General features: G+C 39.5%; 1 protein-coding gene across 2 annotated transcripts in view; it reads left to right on the top strand.

Annotated features, from left to right (window-relative positions):
• LRIG3 (leucine rich repeats and immunoglobulin like domains 3) overlaps nucleotides 1–24208 on the top strand; it is a 62781-nt gene that overhangs the window by 9919 nt on the left and 28654 nt on the right. Inside the window, exons 2-3 of one of the 2 annotated variants that reach the window (XM_069229052.1) lie at nucleotides 14285–14356; nucleotides 14773–14847. The exons of the other annotated variant lie outside the window; for it this stretch is intronic. Coding sequence (XP_069085153.1) covers nucleotides 14285–14356; nucleotides 14773–14847 — 147 coding nt within the window. The remainder of the gene's footprint in view (nucleotides 1–14284; nucleotides 14357–14772; nucleotides 14848–24208) is intronic. 2 annotated transcript variants of the gene reach the window in all.

The following is a 24208-nucleotide window of genomic DNA, read 5'->3' as shown; positions in this document are numbered from 1 at the left end:
ATCAGCTCAGCTACCCCAGCATTTCATTTAATCAACGCCTCTGGTTGTAAAGTGTAAATGGTTATTTTTGGTCTTATTAGGCAAGGTTTAGTGGTGTAAAGAGCTGTCATTTCTAGGCCAGGTTGAAGTAGCTCTGGGCGCACTGGGCCCTGGGCAGTGAAGGTAGAAGCAACAATGCGCCAGTTTGGAGCAGTGGATTGTAAAGCCAGGCGAAAATAAAGACAACGATCCCTGCCTGTGTTCTATTACTCACCCTCTTTATAGTAAGAGTGTAAAGAGCTGATCCATGTCAAAATGTTTCATAACGAGGACGTGATTGAATAAACAGGCACGTGTTGTCACAGACTGCTGCTTACTCGTTCTAAAAAGTGCCAAGTTGTGTAGTAATAAGGCACTGCTATTTGTATTTCAAGTTGAGTTCTAACTTTTGTACGTGTTGGTGTGGGGCCCAAACTTTATACTATAGACTACAGCATTGAAACTTTAGCACTATTCCTAAATGTCTTGAATGTCACTGAGAGCTCGATTAAATGAAACAATGGCATCCAGCTTTTCTTCGACAAATCCATTGGATTCCTGTGATCATATCACATTGTGATACTTCACAATATTATTAATTTAGATACAGAGTCCCCTTCCTAGGTCCTGTCCTTTGATATACTGCCTATCTATTTGTCTAGCTACAAAGGGTGAATTTTTTTCTTTTTTTTTTCTTGTGATACCCATATGGATATTGATCATATGTTTGATCTCACTCCCAATGCCAAAAATGCATGTATTTAAGAAATAAAATCATTTTTTAAAACACAACCCAACTTAAAATTAGTAAAAGAACTATAAAAGAGACTGGCATATCATTTGGTGTAACCTGCAATATAGCCACTCAACGCATTAAAATGATGGGTGTGTTGGCTGTTGAATATATTCCTGCCCTTGCATGTGAAAAATAGATCTTCAGTGACGAAATGGCATTTTATTTGGCAGTTGTAGGACATGTCTTGGCTCCTTGCAGGGATAGTTAGGAAAAAAATACTTATAAATAAAACCGCAATTAGTAGTCGTTATTGCTGTGGATCAGTCAATCAAACAGGATTTGTAAAGTGTGCTAATCACCCCTAAAGGTATCCAGGCGCTGTGGATGTACTCTTAGAAGTGTGACACTTTCTATCTTTTTTTCAATCTGCATTGTTCCATCCACTAAGGTATTCTAACGTGGATCGAGAAGTTTATATTACATCTTTTGCCATTCACCATCTGATAAATCTTTTAGCTGCTGGAGATGCCAGGAAAAGAGTTGCTTTGGGTTTTCACAGCTGTTTTTCTATATTTTCCAGACCTAAGTTTGAGCAAGACTGTCTGATTTATGAGTCATATTGGAACCAAATCTTAAAAGGACTAGAGCTTATTTAAAAAAAAAACCTTCCTGTTTAATGCTGAATGTGCAGCTGCAAAGGAACCCTCGGGATTGAGTGGGAATTCGTTGCTAGTTTTCCATTACACAAATAAAATCTGTACGTTCTAAGGACAGCATTCGCAACTTCTAGCAGTTGCACTCTGAAACGAAATAGTTTTTGCCTTAGATTTGTGTTTAGTCTGTGCCTTCTAGTTTCCCTCCCAGACACAACTTTTTTCCAAAATATCGGCTGGCTGTATTAATACTCCGTGCCTTTTTTCACCACAAGGAGACCATTTTCCTTGGAGTGTGAGCATGATTTTCCAGAAATGGCTGCAGTGCAGAAGAAAGGGCTTTGTGTCTCTTAAGTAAAGCTCGCATTATGAAGGACTTGTGTATTCCCTTAACTCTCCTTACAAAGTTTTTGGTCTTTAGAAATTTGTCTTGAATTTTTTAAAACTTCTGTTCAGTCTAAACATTAATGAATAGTCTAATCAAAGACAAGCAAATTGAGTAATTTGGTTTCCAAGCAGGAACCGCACAGCGAATGGTTAAATTTTTGCACATTCGCTTCACAAAACTTTACAGCATTTTTTCAGGTTGACCACAAAATATGTCAACCGTGATCAGGCTTGGTGGTGATGAGGACAGGCTGAAGAACACATAACTCACAAATCTTGCAGAGCATGGTTGCGGAAAGCATGACCAATGGAAACATGTTAACTCCTTCAGTAGTTTTTTGAGTTGCAGCAAAGCATGTATTGCAATTAATGTCCTGGACCATGCCAGTATGAAATGTGCTCTTCCTATGAACGTTATGTAATTGTTCCATATATAATATATAATTTTCAGTAGCATATTTGTGCTATTGTTGATAGCGCACCTAGAGTTTTGTAGTCTTTCAGTGTAGATTGAGTTTTGTGGGAGTAACAATCTATGCAGCATAGAATTGTGGCACCTCTTAATCCGAGAAATGATTTATGCTGAGTGTATAGGTGGAAGAATGTGTTTTGTGGGTTTGTGTCATCTGCATGCAGCAGAGTGGCATCCAAGTTAAGTAAGGAGGTCAGAAAAAGAATTGTGTTGTTAAAGTAATTAAACTATTAAAAAAACAAGAAAATGCAGGGGCCTAATAAGGCATTTACCAATCATTCGCAGAGTTTTATTTTTAAGACCAGGGAGTTTAGAAAATATCCTATGTTTGGGGCTTAATACAAAGAACCAGGGAAATTCATTGTCATTTTTTAAATGTGTGAAAATAGGGCATTTTGTGATTACCAGATCCCAAATAAGGATCCTTGGTGTATTCTTGCGCTCTTCGTAGATATTCTCAACAGGCATTCTTGTTGCCTTGAAATGGCATTGTTTCTGTCTTGCAGGCATGTCACGTGCATTCATGACAAGGGTGTCATGACCCTTCTTCCTATGTGCAGAAATAATTGTAGAGCATGCACTTGCAAGAGGCTAGAGTTATCAGTGCTAGTCCTGTGCATTTTCTGTTTCTCTTGTCTTATCTAGAACACAGTCCTCTAGGGGAATATAGAAAACCGAAAAAGGTATAATGTGGCACAGCAGTGCAAGGTTAAAACAGCTCTTAACAGTGTGCTAACCTTTGATCCTTGGAAAGATTGCTGTTAACCTGAGTAACACAGTTCCAATCCTTTTATACTGTTTCTTGAAAGATAGGGATGGCACACAGGATAGTGTCTTCGTTTTTTTTCAATTGTCATTCGTCCTTATGTCTGTGGCCTGTAAACAGGTGAACCACATGGGCAGGTCAGGTTTTGGTTGGGGGTCTTACCTTTGAATGATATAATGATTGGACACAAACCCATACCTGGAATTCACTTTAGCAAGATGTCGAGTGTAGGCACTAAACAGGACCAGGAACAGAGAGGTGCAATGAGCATCCCAACTAGAAATGACCTCTTCCTGATACTGATACCAACATCTTGTGTTATTCCCATTTAGGAGGATACCTGTTCATTCTTGTCAGTTGTATACCATTTTTTCACAGTGAGCACACTGTAGCATTTAAAATGTTTGCTGGCCGTAATGTAGGTCAAATAAGCATTTTATATTTTGGGGAATATTTTTGGACTTGGTCAGTCACAGTCCGTGTCATTAGAGGCAGGAACTTGACCTACGCAATTCTGGATATCTTTTAGTACCAGTGATTATAACACTTGTTTTCAGAGCATAGTTGCACTGGACTCCTAGTTTGTAACATGGTGACCTGAAATGTGCATCTTGGATGTATCGGGCAATTCAGCCAGTAGCCCCATATCTTCAAATATTCCCAAAGAGTCTCATTGTTGGTTAGAATTCAAGCCATCATTTCTGTATTCACTTCTGCACCCTTTCCTTCATAAGAGCAACCTAATAAGTGACACATCCACCTAACAAATTTTGAAGAAAGAAAAAATAACCTAGAAGACCGTTTTTTAACAGATGAGTTGTTTCTTACTTCCGTCTCAAGTGTAAGTTACTCCTGATTTTCCAGGAATACGACACACAGTTAGGAAAAAAAAACATTGTGGATTGGACGACTCAGTCTTGTGTGCTTGTGTACAATACGTTTTGGTATATGGATATTTCCGCCTCCACAAATGCTTCTTTTAATCCAGCTCTATTGCCAAAGGAGCTGGCAAAATATGGTACCTAGGTGCTTTGAGTTGTTTGTAATATGTTTCTTGCAGAGTGGTCATTTTTAGGTCGAGCTTCCAAGCACTTTGAGTGTTGTAATCTGTCTGTGGGCTTCTAACCACACCCATCACTATCACTTGTTCATGGGCTTGCCTCTCAAAAATCCTTTGTTATCATCAGTAAATGCTTTATGTTTGTCCCTCTGTGGGGCGGTTTTGTTACCGCCTTGGACACCGGCCCTGTTACATGAATAATTGGACTTTTGCCGATATGCTTGACTGCGAGCGAACTTCTTTTTCCTTTTGTTTCTCTCCTTTGCTCTCATGCTCTTGGCGGCTGTGACTGTTTAAATCGGCTCGCTTATGTCAACTGTTTTACTTTACATTTTCAATTTATGTGGCAAGAAAAGTGCAGTTAGGAATTTACAACGCTAATAGCTCTAACTCGAGCAAACGAGAGACCCAGTGCATTGCAAATGCTTGTTCCAATTATTGTACTATATGTAAAATATGTGGTTTATTAGTAAGGACGAATAAAAGCATTAGTACATGAGTGAGTACCTAAGTTAGTCACTAGAAGAACAAATCTATTTCTAAGGCCAATTTAATTATACTTCATCAAAATGGTGCAGCACTGTAAGTCTGACTAATGCTTTTATTCGTCCCTTCTGATAAACCACATATTTTACATATGGTCCTGTATACACAGGTTTAGTGGGGTCACTTGAGGAAACCCCCTATTTTTGTCTGTTGTTTCAATTATTGTGTCACCACATAGAGGAAAATTCTTTCTTTCTGTATAATAATGACATTAGTATAAATTAGTTGATGTAAAAAGAAACCTTCATTGGCATAAACATGTAAACTCTCACATTCAGTATGGATTACAGAAAAATACTCTACACACAAATGCACACACATTACAATTCAATATGAAACAGAAGTACAAATCAAATTGAAAGAAAAAAAGTTTGTGACGGGGCCACAATGCATGGATGCTAAGTGTAATGAAGATTAAAATATATATAAGATTGAAATAATATGTTCTGCTTCGATCACTGATAATCTACAATCACACATAGTGCTTAATAAATCATGCATAATAAATCACAGCATTGGCTCAAGATTCTTTGGGTGGGGACCCAGATACTCTCACGACTTACTGCCAAACGAATTGACAAGGAAAATATTGTTTTGTAATCTTAATCGGTCACCAGTGAAGTAATATTAAAAACAGATTCATTGTTTACCATTTAAACAGCTCGAGCATTTATATTAAGACATAACAGGATTTGTTAGTTATGCTCTCTGTCGTCTCAGGTCAGTATTGGTTTTAGTTCAATTCTGGGGCTGATGTTTTATTATTGTCTATTTTTTTGATGGAGACTGAAGAATTTTTGGCTCGAAAAAAACATCTGTAAATTTTCTCAGTGTAGAAACATTGTTTAGCCAGAGTCTTTCTTGTGCCAAACACAGATGCTACAATGCCTTATTTATATTTAAAAAAGCTCCTTGGCAGCTGACTGTTGTGGCGCTAGTCTGTATATAAAAGGAGATGATACATAGAAAAGCCGTAGATAGCTCCAGTGTTTAAAAGCAAATAATTTGTTTGAAACCTAATGTAGGTTGCTATGCTCACAGTTGTCTTGATGGAGTCCAGATGGATGTAATACTTGGGCTGTGAGTGAAAGTGTCTGGCTCCACTGCTGCGATCAAGCACAGCAGTGGTTGTAATTGCAGATTTTTTTATAGTTTAAAAGCCCTGCCAGATTTTTGTACACATTACAACTCCAGCAGTACACATCCACTCATGTCTCTTGCTGTCTGGTGGGCGTTCAGGCCAACGTGTTTCCAGTAAAAGCAGTCTCGTTTATTTTAAAGCTGTAAAGTTAATAATTGAGCCTCTTTATTCATAGATTGTCCAGGGCCTCTGGATTCTTGTTTAAAGTTTAGTGAGCAATCTCATATTAAAAGATCAGTGTTTATGATGTTAAGCACTTAATTGTACTCTTCCTGACCTTTTAATTAAAGTGCAGATTCAGGGTCCCCTTGATTTTTTTGATTTTTTTAAATTTTGGATTTACCACCTTGCTTCTGTACATTTTTAGGTCGAGACGCAAGCATTCTGACCTGTTGTAATCTATCTATGGACTTTTAACCACGCCCACTGCACTCCCGTCCCTATCGCTCGTGGGCATGCCTTTCAAAAATCCTTTGTTATTAATAAATACTTTACGCTTGTCCCTCCTTACGGGGGTTTGGTTACTGCCTTGGACATAGACGCTGTTACATGGATAATTGCACATTTGCCAATATGTTTGACTGCGTGTGAACTTCTTTTTCCTTTTGTGTCTCTCCTTTGCGCTCATGCTCATGGCAGCCGTGGCACATTAATTTGGCCTGCTTATGTCAACTGTTTTACTTTTCATTTTCAATTTAAGTGGCAATAAAAGTCCAGTTAGGAATTGACAACGTTAACAGCTCCAACCCGAGCAAACGCAAGTCCCATTGCATTGCAAATGCTTGTTTGTAGTGCTATCTTTTAGTGTGGGCGCGCTTGTGTAATTTGTATGTGAACATATTCTTTACTTCAGACTAAATTGACACTATAATCATTTAGGTTAGGCAACACACTTTCTTTGGTGGCGCATTATGCAGCCATTTCAAGACTGACTGTCATTTGTTTAGGTCTTTTTGTAGTAATTAGATACTGATAATAGGCATGGATAGCGTGGGAAATGGTGCACCTTGGGCTGAATAGGTACTATCTGATGTGCCCAAATTGCTGCCACAATCCACATAGGCATTGTCTACATTGTAAATTGGGAATTCAAAAGAACAAACAAGAATGTGAGAAAAGAAAAGTAGTTCCATTTTAAATGTTTTTTCTTTAAGAAAAGAACTAATAAATTCTGATCATAGCCTGGTTTTGCGGTCGTCAGTACTTCTCTTTGTATTATCAGCTGAGCTCTGTCACTCAAAGACAAAGTTTGCAACACTTACTTTCCTCCCCTGTGAGCACAATTCTCTCCTTCACCCCACTAGAGCTTAGACTTAGCCATTAAACAGTGGGCAGGGCAAGCTTGTGCAAGGCTAATGTCTGCATCTTGGCCATCAGACAAGACATATTGTCCCATCTGCGGAATGGAAATTATACGTCTACACTTACCTGCAAAAATAGGACAGTCTTTCTACTGGTACTATAGTCTACAGTGACTCCTAGTGAAACACTGCACAACTGCAGTGAATGCAAGGAGTATAAATAAACAACATTAATCTAATCAGGAGCACATGCATGTCTCAGAGTAAGAAACCCTTTATGAATTCTCTGTTTCTAGCCGTCCTTACCATTCACCAACACTGCTTTATTATGCGGTTGCAACCACCATCTGGGCCTCAAAGCAGAAAACACACTGCTTTAGCCCTTGTGAGCCACTACCTCCTATTCAGGATTTGGGGAATTTAATGGAACCCTTCTATTTTCATGCATCTCCCAAGCCCTTACTGCTGTTTGTTTGCTTTATTAGGACATCCACAGGGCTCACTGAAACATCCAACTGCACATCCACAATAACCCAAAGAGACTTCGCTTTCGAAAGTGTGATGGAGGAGTGTTATTGAGCACACAATGAATGATGCCAGTCAATAGATTTGTTCATTCCTTAACATGTTTTGGTCATGATGCAGGCAGCCTTTCTGCAACTGTACTTACCCTTGTCCATTGATTGCCTCAACCCTAGGGCAGGGGATGTTCAAAGGCCAACTCTTGCAGTTTAGGAGGCAACATGGGCGATATTAGATTGGTCAGGCTTTTTCTTTGTAAGCATAATCTGTTACATATATTAATTTTGTGACAGAACGAGGTGTAATTGAGTATTTCACAAAATGTATTTCTGCATTTTAATCACATAACTTAGGCAAGTGTTTGTTTTCTTAACACCCTAATCACACTGCAGAAATAACTGTAACTCCTCTTTTTGAGAGAGAATCTTCAATGTATGGTTTTCATAATGTTGCCATTAAGCTTTATTTGCACTCTGTTCCAAGAAGGAATTCTATATGAGTGTTGCAATATATTTTTAGCACCAACAAAAGAAGTATGATGGTGATGATGAACTCCACGAGTTTTCCAAGTTTCTTAGGCACATTTTTCAGATATAATGAACCACGTGAGGAAGATGCCCTTGTGATCTGGAAGCCCCATACTTAGCAGCTTTCTGTTTTTTCTATGGGGATCTTCTTGAAGATTCACAACACAGTTACACGTTTGTGAATAGTAAAACAAAGGACACCTTTTATAAAAGTCAACGTTTTTTTTTTTTTAGGGAAGCTCAACAAAACGATAGAAGAGTTTTAGAAAATATAATCATTTCCATTATTAACTCAAGCAATCTTATAACAGAAACATTTACATAATCTCGCTATACTTTGCATTCTACTGTATGGGGAACTTAGAAAGCATAGAGGATAGATGTGCGTACGGAAGTCAAAATGGTGGCTCACCGAAATGATGAGATCTGTTCAAAATGTGTATTATGTGGACTTGGGTTTTCCAGAAACGTCTGTGTGTACTTTGGCCATATCCTACAAGAGTGAGTCCATGAACATGAAGTATTCCCTTTCCTCTCATATAAGTCACAAAGGGGGTTATTCTAACTTTGGAGGAGTGTTAATCCGTCCCAAAAGTGACCGTAAAGTGACAGATATACCACCAGCCGTATTACGAGTTCCATAGGATATAATGGACTCGTAATACGGCTGGTGGTAAATCCGTCACTTTTCCGTCACTTTTGGGACGGATTAACACCTCCTCCAAAGTTAGAATAACCCCCAAAGTGTTTTGTCCCCATTCATTCCCAGACACACCACTAACATTTTAAAATCCAAGAGTCATAGAAGTGGTTTAATGACCATTATCTAAGCCAAAAGGTGGAGAAATTGCAAACCAAACGGAACCGAAAAGAAACCTATAGGACTACCAATAGCTCATTTCATTACCCCTTTCTCCCTTCCTCCACGATCCCTTTATTTCTATGGATTTTTCCCTTTTATTGTAATATTGTCCTTTCCCTGTCCTTTTATTAGTCCTTTACTACCAATTTCAATTATATATTTTTGAAAACCTGACTTTTTTCACTGTTGCACCAAAGTCGTTTGTGTGCAAAGTGTGTTTTAATGAAACCTAAAGTTAATTACACCTGGTGGTTTTCTGCCCAGATGGTAGTTAAATGATTGTAGGAGAACCGGTTAAAAGTGTGTTCTAGTGGCGTTTATGGGTATCCTGGTCCATTGTACATTGCAAGAAGTAGACTGTAAAAATCAAGCAAGTGCTGTGGTATTGTAGGAAGGCAGATGTGTTTTGCTTGGAATGGTCTGGCTTACTTTCATATTGAATTATTCAAGTTTTAGCAGCTCAAACGTTTAGAGCATCATCAAAGCACTGAACAAAGACTCAGCTTTAAGTATATCATATTTTCAGCTGATAAAATACTAATTTATATGTATTTTCTTTTTTAACTTTTGCTTCAGCAATACCTAATACCATACAACTATCTGCCTATCCTCCAAACCATGTAACTTAATCAGTCAAAGTAAACCTACAATAAATTTGACATCAGTAGGCAGTTTTGGGAAGTTGCAGTAAACCATGATGCATTTAGTTGGAGTTAGACAAGTTTGGAAAATCATCTTTCCTTCACTTAAATGGAAACGTGTTACTAAATGGACTGTGGTTATTTATATATTAAAGAATGCTGTAATTTTTACTGTTTAACATGGTATATATCCATCCTTTTTAATTTATCATTGTGGCTTGGTGTATACAATTTGTGAAAGTAAGCCTGAACTAAGGAATATCTGGTACGGTGACCAGGAAGTGAAAGCATGCAAAGTATTGGCTGCCATTGTGGAGACACTGTGACAGCTCTATCAAGTAGGAGTGCTCTAAAATCTTCCACCTTCTCTGTCAACACGCAACCTCTTCTCTTCCACTGCTCAGTTCTGCATTATTCTGACACTGGGAAGGCTGTGTATTCCAGCATCCTCATCAGACTGCTATCATGATGTCGAGTAGGATGGCAGATGAGGGATCCCCCCGAGTCTCTTGGTTACCTGGCGATTTTGCTTATAGTTCCCCTTTTAATTTAAAATCATTTTTTTTTTTTTTGCTCTACCTTCTTAGATCATATCATAAGTGACAAGGATACGGTGGTTTTCCAGAACAAATGGCAAAATCAATAACACAATTGGTAAATGCAGTTAAATTTTGGAGGAAGGGCACGTTTGGTTTAACATACATTTCCATTACATTTATTAGTGCCTCTTTGATTACTTTTATTATTGTTTGTTTTTGGAGGCACATTTTGCTTCTCTTTATATTCTAGGTTTTAAATCCTGCAAACTTAACACCACAAAATAAAGTTAATGAGAACAGCCCAGCTACCCACATGTTATGTGCAATATCAGATGGTTATGCAATTCCTGAAAGTTCTGTTACAGAAGGCTGAAGATTAATGATCTGATGTATTACCATATATGCATAGGGTGTTGGATGAAATGTGTACCTGTGAATCCCTATGAGTCATTCATAGAAATGGGTTTAGTTATTGTTATGATGCCATCCTTCTTAGAGACAGCCTTGCTATTAACAAAGTAATCTCCAAATTCACTCTGGAATACATCAATGAGTGGTTGTTGCCATGAGTAACTAGGTAAGAGTAGGAGTCCTAGTTTATTTGGGAAGGCCTCATCTTTCATTCAACTCGACGTTCTTGGCTTCTCCCACTGACTTGTGAAAGATTTTGGGAGCCATTTAATGGATACAGATATAGAGCGTTCCTTTGGCCAGGAAGCAATACATGAGCGCTTAAGTGTTTTTATTAGATTGGATGGAGTTTAATCAGTTCCTCGTATATATACGATGCAGTCCTCTTTAAACTTTGTGCTGGTCCTACCAGGAACCCAAAAGCGGTCAATGAGGGAAGATCACATGCACTACCTTGCTTCTTTTTCATTGGTGACTCAACAGGTTTCTGTATTTTTAGAGGATTTTTATAAGTTTGTGTCCTTAATAACATTTTTACATTTCATGTCCCAAGCTATAGCTACTATAAGTGAGTACGAAGGTTTATGTGAAGTGTGCTAAAATCAATACATACAGATAGCCTTAAGTTTCTGAGTTTCACTCAACGAGGCTCAGATCCCTGGGCATCCATAAAAAACAGGGAATAAAATAATATATTTTGTAGGTGACAATGCACTTACCCTCATAATGGATATGCTCTTGAGTCAGCTTTTTGAAAGACCAGGGTTTTTAAAATAATATGTGTGAATTGATGGATCTGACTTACTTTCTTCAAGAGGGAACTTCTGAATAATAGCTGTAGATGACTGAAAACTAATAAGAATGTGGCCTACAGTGGTGTTTTGGAGTAACAAATTAGTACTCCTGCGGTTCTTTTTGCGTACTCTTGCATGTCTTTTTAAATTGGCTTTAAACATCTAAAATAGAAATAAAATGGGAATAATCTGGGCATCTTCATATACAGTTAGTACAAATAGAAATGTATGTGCCCTCTTGGCACTTTCATTAATATGGAGTTGGCTGTTTTGCCCGCTATGCAAAGGTGTGTACGGTCATATGGAAGAATACTCCTGTAGCACTGCTTTGTATACTCCTAAATGCCCCGGGGGATTGACATGTGTTGAGAGACGTTTTGACTAGCGCAACCGCCTTTACAGTGCTGGTGTGCTACATTTTGGACCTGTGGAGAAAATCAGGTCAGCTTCAGTCTGTTAAGCGCTTCTTGAATTACAGTGGTTATATGTGTGAAGTTAGACTCACTATTTTAAAAGATGAGTTTGTGCTTGTGACATCAATATGTTGAGGCCACATTGCATGCTAGAAGGAATAGTGCAAAAACAATAAGGCTTTTTGGAACGCAGTCCAATCTGATAAGCCACGTTCTGCCTTGTAATGTGAGTTCATGTGACAATTGTTTGGCAAACGGTTCATTGCTTTGAACTTTTTCCCTGTGTATAATCCCAAATTGGCAGATAGTAAAACCATTTTCTTTGGCTATGTTGTACTGTGCACAAGGCATTCTTAGGTTCCTTGGCTGCACGTCTTTGTGTGAGCTGGAGTTTCACTATCCTGTTCACGCTACAACCATTGCATTCCGAGACACTAGTTACAATTCAAGTTTATGTTGTGCATGCATTTATTTTATTTCATATTATTATTGTTGATGGGTCACACCTGTTCGAGCTTTTGTATTAGACAGAAATCGCATTTAGGCACTTTAAAGTAAATAACTGTGCCCTGCTCCATGTCATCAGTACTAATGAGTAAATGAACAGTATTGGCCATTGTACAGTATTGTGCAAAGCACTATAGCGTGAGTCAGACAAATGCTTACACCAGGACATTGTGTGACTTATTAGCTGCATAGATTAATAATGGCTGATTGGTGTGTGCACCCACACTTAACAAGGTATTTAGGTAATCTGCAGGGCATGTGCCAAGATTTCAGCGACACAAGGATAAGGAGCATCTTGCATTCTGCCACCTTCCCCTAGCTTAACAAATCATTTGTAACTGATTGAGGGACTTTGTGACACAACGTGAGTGGCATCTTTCTTAGGCAGTAACCTTGGCATAACTAAAACTGGAAACACTGAAAGACGTGTAGTTTACCAAACCCTACTTCTTTAGGCAGTAGTTTTGCATTCTCTTGATACATTCCATTTACAAAAACTGTATGTTTATCTTGCAAGAATAAGGAAGACCTTAACAAAATATCCAATTCCAGAGGACATTTGAATTGCCCTATTCAAACAAACAAATTAAACTAGGATGAGCTGAGTATATTTCAATTTGGATTGCCACAGAGGCCTCTAACCACTGGGACTCTATTTGTTGAAGGAGGTTCCTTGAGATGCAGAATTGTAGATTGCTCTGCCTGGACGCATCCCAGAATCCTTATCTAAGCGTGATTTTAATTTTGCAAATCCATTAATGTTTAAAGAGTGATAAACTGTAAATAAAGGTACATGATAATGCTTGTGTTGCTCACATTCACTAAAAGGTACACTGTTGTAATAGTGAAACGATTAGAGCTCATGCTTTGAACAGTATCATCTCTAACACATAAATATGGCTTAATATCGCGATGGCATGGGTTATTGGTAATATGGAGCAGAAAGGCTGTTAGTTTATAAGGGGCAGTTGACAACGTCTAGTGATAGGACTCGGAAGCCGCCGGTAGGCCCTTACCCCCAACACCGGTCATACACCAACCAACAAGACAATTTAGTTCGATGGAAGAAGTATTTATTTTTATATATACTTTCATTAAAATCATAGAAACAATTTATGCAAATCATCATATGCACATTACTCTATTAAAAACATTTCACTGCAAATTTAATATATACTGTTATAGAAGATACTTTTTCATTTGTAACCATAAATTATTTTGACAGGATCCCTTCCTGTCCTGAACCTCCTTTGGACCACACAGGGACTGGTCGTCACCTGTATCCCTAGGGGGGGCGGTACCCCTGCTTCCTCTGTTCCTTGCCCCCATGCTCAGGGTTCCGCCCCCTCTCCAAACACCAATCAGCCAAGGGGTGTACCGGGGCGGCCCAGGGCATGAGCCCTGTGACCACCCCAGTGATCTGGGCTCCCTACCCCCAATCAGGTGTGTCCATCCGCAGGTTGGTCCAGGACCCTATCTCTGTTGTTATACCGGGGCTCCACCCTTGGGGTCTCCTCTGTTGCTTCTGGTTACTTTATTCTCTCTTCTTCCGCCTGATACTAAGGAGAGGGTGGGTGGGTCAACAACAGGCCTGTCCGTTCAGGCCGCCGCGCCAGGAAGAAGAAGGCCGAGCCTTCTGGGAGGGGGGGCACTTTTATGCCCCCCACTGGCTCGCGGTGACCCAAACCGGTCCGGCACCGCTGCCGACCTAAACGTCCTATGTGCGGCACTACTTCCACTCGCACGCCTCGTGAGGCGTGCGAGCGGAAGCCGCAGGCCAGCCCGCGCACAACTAGTGCGAGGGCCAGGCCCCCGGTGTTCCCGACCACTAAGGGGCCGCGCTTCCCCCATGTTGGGGGGGCGCTTTTCCATTATGCTCGGCAGGAGGCAGATGGTACAGAAATGAGTGTTGGCTGTATTTTATATTACTATTGTTAAATAAATAGAAGCACCTTTTGCAAATATTACTATTTGTTATCGTTTTCTAGGGACCTGAGCCACAACAGATTATCTTCCATCAAAGCCAGTTCACTGAGTCACCTTCACAATCTACGAGAAGTGTAAGTATTGTTTCTCTTTTTAGCTTGCATTAAAAAGTAGGTGTGGGGGTCCCTGTAATGATAAAGACGACAGAAGCAGCATGTGATGAATTCGTTCATACCCTGCAAAATTACTTTTCCATGTAATAACACACTTGGTCTGTCCAGAAGCAGTTTAGACAAATAAAACTGTTGCTGTAGAACTAGCTTTATATGCATTAAGGGTTAAATCTTTTATAACATTGAGTCAGAAAGAAAAAAACAGATTCTCTTCATGTTTACCCTAACCTGGTGTGTGTGAGACAGCTCCTCCCCCCCCCCCCCCACCCTCATGTTTTCTGAATCTGACATTATTTTTTTTCATTATGTGGATCATAATGTTTTAGGCAGTGCGCTTGTAGACAGGTGGTGATATTTTTATGCCTTGTCAATAACAGGAAATTGAACAACAATGAACTTGAAGCCATTCCGGATCTGGGATCTCTGTCTGCAAACATCACCCTTCTGTCACTGTAAGTAGCTGGCTGCTTCCAATTGAACGAGTTGGGCGTATTTAATTTAGATGTTAATTTAAACGTCCTCCTATAAACATAATTGTAGGTTACAATAGAGATATTTGCTTTTGGGTGCATTCTTAACTATGTTAATGCCTTACTCATATTTGTTCTCTATTAGCTTAACCTTGCTAAGGACAGAAAGTTATTTATTTTACATAACTAGTTGTATGATATTTCCTGCTCAGTGTGTTCATTGGGTTGGTCCATAACCTCGGGATCATAATTTTCAAAGTGATATAAATTTATCTACAAACTAAAGTTTGATAGGAGTCCTTATAATCACGGAATTATTTTCAACATGATTTTTATCTGTGAGCTGACGTTTGTAATAATGGCTCTTTTGTTGTGACTTAAAACACAATGGTGTGACCAGAAAACAAATGATGAAATCGTTTTTTAGAATGAGGTGAGGTACTGAAAGCATTGAAAATGCATTACATGTGAGCACTTGTGGCTAGGAATATTATGCCGGGCACTCAAACTTCCATTGCCATTAGATGTGCAGTAGCGGCTATCCCTGTAGGTGGCATATCTCTGAATTAACTTGATAGTCATTACCATTTTGATAACTTGGCATAATCCTTTTATATGGCTGTTTTTGCACCTGTGCCTTAAAGAAAGCAGAGTACCAGCCTCGACCAGCACATGTTAAAGCGTTATGCTTGTGCCCACTCACATTGAGGCCTGATATATCACTTCTGTGCTAACCTATGTTGTAAACCTTGGCCAACGCAAATAAGCACAGCCTTTGGGATGTGTTTGTACTTGGTCCATTTAAAGCTATTGCAGTACTACAAGCAATATTTGTTTGAAGAAGATTGCTATACTGTGGTTAACAGTTTATCGGTTTTTCTCTTACAATTTTACATGCGGCATCCATAGTTCTTCAATATAATAAAGTTGTTATGCCGAAATATGCCTTGCAAATGTAACGCTTGAGATATTAGTAGTGACATTGACAGAACTCGATAATTTGTAAGCTGCATCACACTTTATTGCAGAAAAAAGGGGTAGCGGAAGTATGAATGTGACAGAAAAGGTGTCTTACCTCATCACAGCTCAAGGTTTGCAGTGCTGGGAAGCAATTCCATGTCTGGAACGTCTGGAATACCATGTATGAAAAGAAAGCACTGCAGGTTCATTTTCGGACATGACTTGTGCAAGGAGGTTTATTACTTGGGTGTTTGAATACTGGCAGCAGGGGGGTGTCAATCATGGTTGCCTGTTACTGAGGACCGGTGCTTTGTAAACGGCAAAGTTACCCTGAGAAGGATGCAGAGCAGACAGCATATATCACTTTTTGGGCATCATAAAGACTGAATATGTGATTAAAGATGGTCACCGACCCTAAGGTTACAGACGTTAACTGTAGGAAACTTCCAGCAAACGCCACACAAGTTATTTTGAAAACATGGGCAGAACTAAGTTTTCAGCCATTGCTGCTCGGCCGGTCAGACAACTGTATCATTATGATATTCATGTGTGTTGGCACTCAGCACTGCAGAGAAATATGCCAGACCGGTTTTAATACATTCTGGTTTGGCACAGATTTCCCAGACTGCATACTGCACTGGGAGATTCCGTGCCACCCTAGTACACAAGCCCTCTGTTGTTGAGCAGTTAGGAGCTTATTCATTCTGCGTGACATTTTCTACTGAAATATGTTTGCTTGTATTTGTTCTTGTGCCCCAAACCAGTTTTTGCATAGTGTTCACAAAAAGGTATACCATTACTTCAAAATCTTATTATCCGAAAAAACATATTTCTGTATTTGTTACACATTGGTGACAATTTTTTTCCCCTGAAGATATGTATTTACTTGCCTCTGTATATCATAGTTTGGAACAGCAGGCTTATAAATGTTATTTCTAAAGAGCTATTTGAAAGCTGATTCTTAATAGTTTTTAGACTCTAACTCCCATAAAAGAAAGAAATGCATTCTTTTACTGACAGAGATGACGACTCCCTGGTTAAATATACTGGCAATATCGTAAGCTTCCTTTACAACTTAAGTTTGGAGAACAGTGGCTGGCAGCCTGACAAAGTGGATTTTCTCTCTGGAAGAAGGGGCAAGGGGATTTAGGAGGGAAGTGGACACCATGTCCTGTTATGTTATGATTTTGTTTAGAAATGTTGGCACAAATAAATTGTAAAAGTCTCTGCATTTTTCAAAGGAGTCATTTTGGGCAGGACATCTCTTTTCTTAAAACACACATTTGCTTTCTTATGATGGAAGTTTTCTATTCTTCCGAAGGAATTCATGGTGTGCAAACTGATTGAAAGATTGAAGGCTCCCATTCGAACCCTGCCTTACTTGAGAAAAAAAGGGCAGTTGGCAGATGTAATTTATTTTTGTGACCATTAAAGTCTTAAGAAACAGTGCATCACTGAATTAAGAGTCTGAGAATGACTGGGTAATCATAATTCTTGATTGTCTGTATACCGAACAGTAGGAAAAGACCTAATCACCTCGCCAAAAAGAGGTCCCAAAATGAAAGACTCAGAAACCCCTCTTCAGTAAGCACCTCATCCCATGTGATTGCCCATGCCACAATTAATTACATTTGCCCCCCATCCCAGGATAAAGATGGTCCAACCAACAAAGCTTAATATAAGTAATAATATTACCACCTGGGAATTCATTGAGGACACTTTTTCAAGACTACAAACAGTTTTATAACCATTATCTGTTTTACCACTTGCACTTTGGAAGCTGTTTTTATTAGTTAATGTGATTCACCAAACACTTTTTTGCTTCAGGTTGTCTGTGACTAATCTCGATGGGTATTTTGCGTGTCGAAACAACCAAGAAATACATGCATTTTGTAACTGGGGCAAGGTTGTTCTCTTAACAAATGCCACTTTTTGTAGTCGAGAAATAAAGTAGTTCATTTGTCTACCGTTCCGGTAATCGAAGCCTCATCTGAGGCTTTTTAAGTATCCCCAGAAAATTGTCCAGTAAATATTAACTGTAGTAAAAGAAAGAAAAAACACACCTTTCTGGGGGCAAATGTGACCACCATTGATCTTGTTGACCTCAAGTCTTCAGCTCACCAGGAAGGGGAGGTATTGTTAGGGTAGCGCATTTCATACATACTCTTGAAACCACATGAGGGTTTGGTCAGGTAATTCAGAGGCTGCAAAACCGATAACAGTGTCTTGGTTGGAAGAGTGCAGTACTTTTAGCAGCTGTGCACTGCCCAAAGCACAGAGTGAAATGAACATTAGCAAAGTAAGAGGTCTGACCTTGGAAAACCTGTATTTTTTTAAAGTTTTTGCATAGATTTTCAATAGGCACATACAAAAAGCATTAAAAATCTAAAAGTAATCAAAAGTAAAAATGCCATCATCCACAGGCGTGCCAATTTACTAAATGTTTTCTCCGTATGAGTAAGGGGTGGGTCTTATAAGAGAGCGGTGCATTCAGCTCAGTGCCTAAACAGTCCTGGGAGGGCCATGACAGGTGTGAGATAGTTGAGAGGGATCTTGCTTAAAGTTGCAGTGGCCTAAGAAGCCTGTTATCACCCTTTCAAAATAAAGACAGCAAAGGCTTCCAAAGACTCTTCCGGAGGACTGCAAACTGTGGAATGGGTTTTAACCCTGCAAAGCCTCCAATGCACAAGTTGAAAACGTACTCTATGCAGAGGTTTCCATGTCACCTTGTACATACCATAGGATATCAGCTCTTCACCATATGACCTTGTGAAGCGAGCTGGTGTGATATAATAATCTGTGGCACTAGGTGAGTTGGCACTTCTGCTTGTAAAGGTTATGTGCATATGATTGTCAAATATAAGCAAATAAAATGCCCCATCACAGAAAGAAATATAAGCATATGAAAGCAGAGACTGGCTCACCAGCTTTGCAGTGAAGTTGACTGTTTTCTTTGTGAATTTGTTCTTGTGTACAAGCAAACTGCTGCCACTAGCAGTGAAGAGAGCCAGTGGCTGGAACTGGCAGATCCTTTGCTCAATGCTGTATTCTGAGTTTGATAGAAGCAAAATGTGAATGACACTTAGACTAATAAATGAAAAGGACTAAACTAAAGACCCAATATGTAGGCATGTATATATGGATTTTTAGCATGATTTTTTAACATGAGGCCAGACCACTACAAATGGATGTGTACTGCACTGCATAGTTTTGAGTATGTTGTCGATGTAACATCTAACTGTTCTGGATTTTTCCTCATCTGGGGAGAAACCTTAAGCACATCTGCACTTGCGGTGTAGTTTAGGCCTTTCTTTTGTGGTTCCAAGAAAGGGTGTAGCCCACCAAGAGCAGTTTCCTCTCAAGTGTTAGTTCTTGTGAAGGAGTCGTACATCTGGAGTTTTATCTAAGCACGCACCCTCTTTTTTCCGTTATGTTTCTGCTCCCCTACTCCCATCTTTGTGTGACCTAAAAACAACCCTGATTCAAGCAATCCTTCAATAAAGAGTACAATTAGAATTTAATTAACTGGGACAAAAAGAACGGGTGATTTATGCAACACCGAACTGTCATCAGCAGTGAAAGCAAGCTCAAAACAAACAAACAAAAAAATAACATAATAATACTCCATATAGTTATGATCTGTATTAGATTGTGCTTTTTTCATTTTTAACCTCATTTCATTCTTATGGTATGTTGGAAGACATTTTCATTTGTAGTTCACAGTGGCACGGAGTACCCTCAACCTTCCATTTTTAACATGCAACACTTTTTTCATCCAAATAAGTGGAACTGCTGAAAGAAATAAGTGGCACAAAATGTCCCAGAATGCAAGCGTTATTGGCAACAAAGCCAGGCCTGTGTGACTCTGTCCCGCCAGAAGCAGCCCGCCTTAGCAGCTCTCTCTTAGAACCTGCAATTTTAAGAAATGGCCGCTGCCAGCGGCGACGAACAGGCACAAACTATTCACACACGCGCCTACATTCAGTCCCCAAATGGAGTATTGTAGCATAAACGCAATTTTATATATTGTTGGTGTTTTGCACTTTACATTAGCACTAATACCCATGAAGTCTGGTGCATTGTATCTGCTTCGCATGTTCGCATCTAGTCTAACAAATTTATCACGACCTGGAGCATTTGGGGTAGTGTGCAAAATAGAAAGCTTCCCAGGATGTTCAAAAGAAATATATGTTCAGTGGGCAAAATAAACGCTTGCAGTAGTGCAATAGTCAAGTTTTGCCTCGTACTTTACGTTATAACTTTGCAATTGTGACTTAGTTTTGTGCCCTTGACCCCCACTCTACCCCTACATATCCCATTACTCGCACTGCCCCTCCCAGTAAAAGTTATTTTCCACGGGCCTCCATACTGAACAATTTAAATACAAATTGCATTCTACCTCTCAGGAAAGGTGCCAGCCTCCAGGGCTGAAACAATATGGCGCATTCTTGGGAAACTGCTCAATTAATTACAATGATCACCGCTCAATTGCTTGCAGCTGGTGATTTATTGGGGGTTTGTTTTTTCTCTGGGCCCCGGGTCAGCCGAGTCAGCTGGAGCAGCCGCTCTGTCTGCGCTGCTCCCTTTGAATAACAGCTCGGTGACATCTGATCCTGGCGCGGGCTTTCTGCGGAGGGAAACGAGGAAAAAAAAAAGAAAATGAAAGAAAAAACAGATGGGTACATTTTAAGGGAATAACTACTGGATGGTTAAAGAGGAGAGCTGTGCTCCAGTTTTAAAATGTAGTGGTAATATTTTCTTACAGGCTAAAGGAATTTATTTTACATTTTTGCTGGCCTCTTGAATATTAAATGCGCGAATTCTTGAAGGCGTGTGCTAAACTGAATACTCCGGGTTAGGAATGAAGGGAAAGTTAGTTTTTGTCCACAGTATGTCCTGAAGCAGTCATCATATAGGAGTTCTGTTCCAAGAACCATCCTTGTTTGTATGATAGATAAACATCTCCCTCCAGTCAACCTCCCGAGTAGAAACATAAGCGTATTGTGTGCAGGTACCCACAATGCACTGTTTGCTCATGATCTCCCAGCATATTATGTGCCCTATGGAGAACGCACACTTTTACCCAATTACAGTTAAGTAAACATAGACATGGAGAGCTCGAGCGAAAAGAGCATTTGTTTGAAGTGTGGATGGGTGTGTTCAGGCCATGTGGGAAGGAGTTCCATTGAAGCAAATTGGGGGCTACCACCCACTTTCTCCTGTGATAATTCACATCGCTGTGTCAGTGCGCTGTGTTACATGTTAAATTGGGAAAGCATCTGATGTGTTCTGGCTTCTAGCAAGTTTCTGGCATCATCCATGAAGAGTTTGCATTTAGTACTATGGCGAAAATGGTGCTTGTGTATATTTTGTGTTCATTTTACACTTCATCTTGAAGCCACATTTTATTTTATAAATTATTGTTGCAACTTTGTTGTTAATTGTAACGGCTCTGTTGCCCTTTTGCGCTTAAGTGGCAGCAGAATTTTCAAATTGGGTTTATAACACAGCAAGCCCCGAAGGACATCTGTAAGTTGCCATCCTTGCGGGAAGGTTATTTTTTATTCACTTTTTATGTCCTCATCACAATCTCTTTAAAACTGTTGTAGAATTATGTTGATTTGGTCAGCTTGCTGAGCTTTAAACTGGTGCCTTAACTGAGATGTGTGCAGGATGCACCTCCAAAGGTAGATTTTCGGAACAAAAAGAGTCTGAGCACAGGTCAATTTTAGATCGTCAAGGATATTGTCTGTTGATGGTTAATGCACAGACTAACAGTGTTAATTCAAAGCATTAAGAACCCCCTTCCAATTTTACTATAGTAGAAAAGGGCAGAGATTGAGAAGGATGTCCCTTTTACTTTCCTTGGTTGGTGAGAAAATGGATTTAAGAACATTGAGTGACAGTGTACATAAATTCATGTTTCACTTTGTTGACAAAATCTGCTTCTGGTGTTGAAGAGCCAATGATTAAAACATAGTTGGTGTTTGATTCATCCGCCTTTAAATGGCAACAATTTAAAAGTGCTCAGATTCCATATCCTGTGGTGGTTCTGTGCAGCTGCATAGCCTGGGGCTGAGTCATGTGGAGGAGTTATGAGTTTTGTAGTTTATTGTAGCATTTTTCCTACTCTTTGAGAGGCCAGAGGCAAGTAGGTAGTCGAATGTTGTAAGAGAACAGGATTGTCTTGTTTTAGTGTTTCTGAAACAATCTATCCTACTTAAACTTTACAGGACTTGTAAAATCAGTGTTTTATCAAACTACAGTAGTTCGATAAAACCACTGTATTATAAAGCTAGGCAGTGTGTATTTGAAGAGTTTCCTCTGATAACTGGATAATTATGTCTTTGGTAACCTCCAAATGTGGGTTGTGAACAATTAGCCCTTTCTTCATTATTGTTTATTGAGAAATAAAACAGCAGCCTTAAAAATCGTCTGCTTTTTAGGCTAGTAGGGGTATATAGTGCAGATATGTTTTCGAACAAATATTAAATGCCATGCAATATGCTTGGAAAGTCCATACATAAAGTTTTATTGCCAGGCTAATCGCAATTTTGGTCACAAGTGATCTGAAGTGGGCACAAGGGGACAAAAACAATTATAAAAAGAATATTATTAAATATAGGCAACATAACAAAAAAAAATGATGTGCAGTGTTGCAACTTTTCAAACACTCTGCGATCTGGGTTTAACTCATCGTTATTTTGCTTGCCATGTCACCACAGTTTTGACTCAGCCATATGCAAATCAGTCTTGACCCTGTTCCCCATGGGAACAGTCCAGTATGAACTGCATGGCCAGGTCTTCCCTGGACAGGAAGCAAGCATCCTTGGACCGGTTTCAGGTTATCACCTTTCATCAGCCATCAGCCAGGCTAGCTCGAATCCAGTGGCACAGCGAGTAAGGGACTCACATCAGTATTACTAGTTTGATTATATCATACTTTCAGAATCTGTAAACTTGTTTTTACCAGTGGTGAACTGTTGGGACAGTGTGTTTTATAGATCTGACTGAAGCCACACATACATTATATCTTTGTGTCTGTTACTCCAGATCTTGCTGCTTTTATGGATTTAGTCCTGTGGGCATGAGGATGGACATTGGTGTGTCAAATGCGTCTTTACGAATTTGCAAGTATTCTTTGTGTGAGTAGTGGGGTTGTGCAGTTGGTGGGGCATAGTGTTGCCATCTATGTGGCTTTAGTACCGAGTTTGGGTTGAACAGCTGTTGTGAGTTGAAAGATTGTTCTCCGTTGTAGGTACGGGTGAGCTGTTTTAAAGAATGTTGAAATTAGCTTTATTATTGTGATTAATGGGCTTGCCTCTATAATGCTCTGGAGCAATTTGATGTATGAAGGGATGGAGTTGCTGCTTATAATGTTTTGGTGAACTACTTGAAGTGGATATTGAGCTGCAGCTTTTGTGTATGATTTTAATGTTCTGGATTGAGGATTTCCTCACTCATGGAAAGCTGTTTGAATGCCACCCTTTACCTTTTAAGCAGTATTAGGTGCTGTGTTGATTGAGAGAATGAAGTTGATGCAACAAGTGTTTAAGATGAGTGTTGAGTTGTACGATGGGTGTTGCATGTCACGTTGTTTCTGGTGAGAGAATTGGTTATGTTAAGGGCCGCTGGAAAGCAATCCATTGCTAGCGTCTGGTCATTTGTTGAGTGCCTGAGATTGTTGATAATTTTAGGACATTCTTTGTGGCAATAATTTTCAGACTTGCTGGACTATGGTGCAGTCATGTTTTTGTGTTCTTTAGTGTTAGTGTCAAGTTGTGTTTTAGGGCAAACACACTGACTCCATATTACCATATTTGTTGTGTACAGACTAGAGTGTTGTGCTTTTGTAGTGCACTGATGTGTCAGAATTAATGACAGTCAAGCGTGCTTACATGTTTGTAGGAATTGGTGAACTTGATACGTTGAATTATAGGATTCTGGCATTTAGGGACAATTCTATGGCTTTGCAGGTTAGTGTGGTATATTAAATACATTGCTGTAAAGTTGTATTCAAATTTAAGTATTAAAGCATTGTACTTTAGTATGTTAGTATGTTACTGGTCGCTTCACAAATCAAGGGCAGATAGATACAGTCTTGAGTACTTGTGTTTGTCTGGTACTGCTCCAGAGTGAATTGTGGCCTGTGTATGCTTTAGATCTTGGGTGGCCGTCTGAATTTAGCCAAGACTTGTGGGTTCTTTCTTTACTGGAAGAAGGACAAAAGTGGCCCGTAGACTGCTCCAAGCTATCACTTTCCATGCAGCACTAATAGTTCCCGATATATATGTATGACTGGTAGCATTAGGTCATGGTGTGAACTCTTTCAGAATGCATAATTTTGCTACAAATGAGATACTCAGTGGCACATGAGTTTTCA

Source organism: Pleurodeles waltl, chromosome 4_1, assembly GCF_031143425.1.
Source record: "Pleurodeles waltl isolate 20211129_DDA chromosome 4_1, aPleWal1.hap1.20221129, whole genome shotgun sequence".
Lineage (NCBI taxonomy): Eukaryota > Metazoa > Chordata > Amphibia > Caudata > Salamandridae > Pleurodeles > Pleurodeles waltl.
Note: the sequence above shows the minus strand (reverse complement) of the source record. Positions and strands in the feature narration are given on the sequence as shown.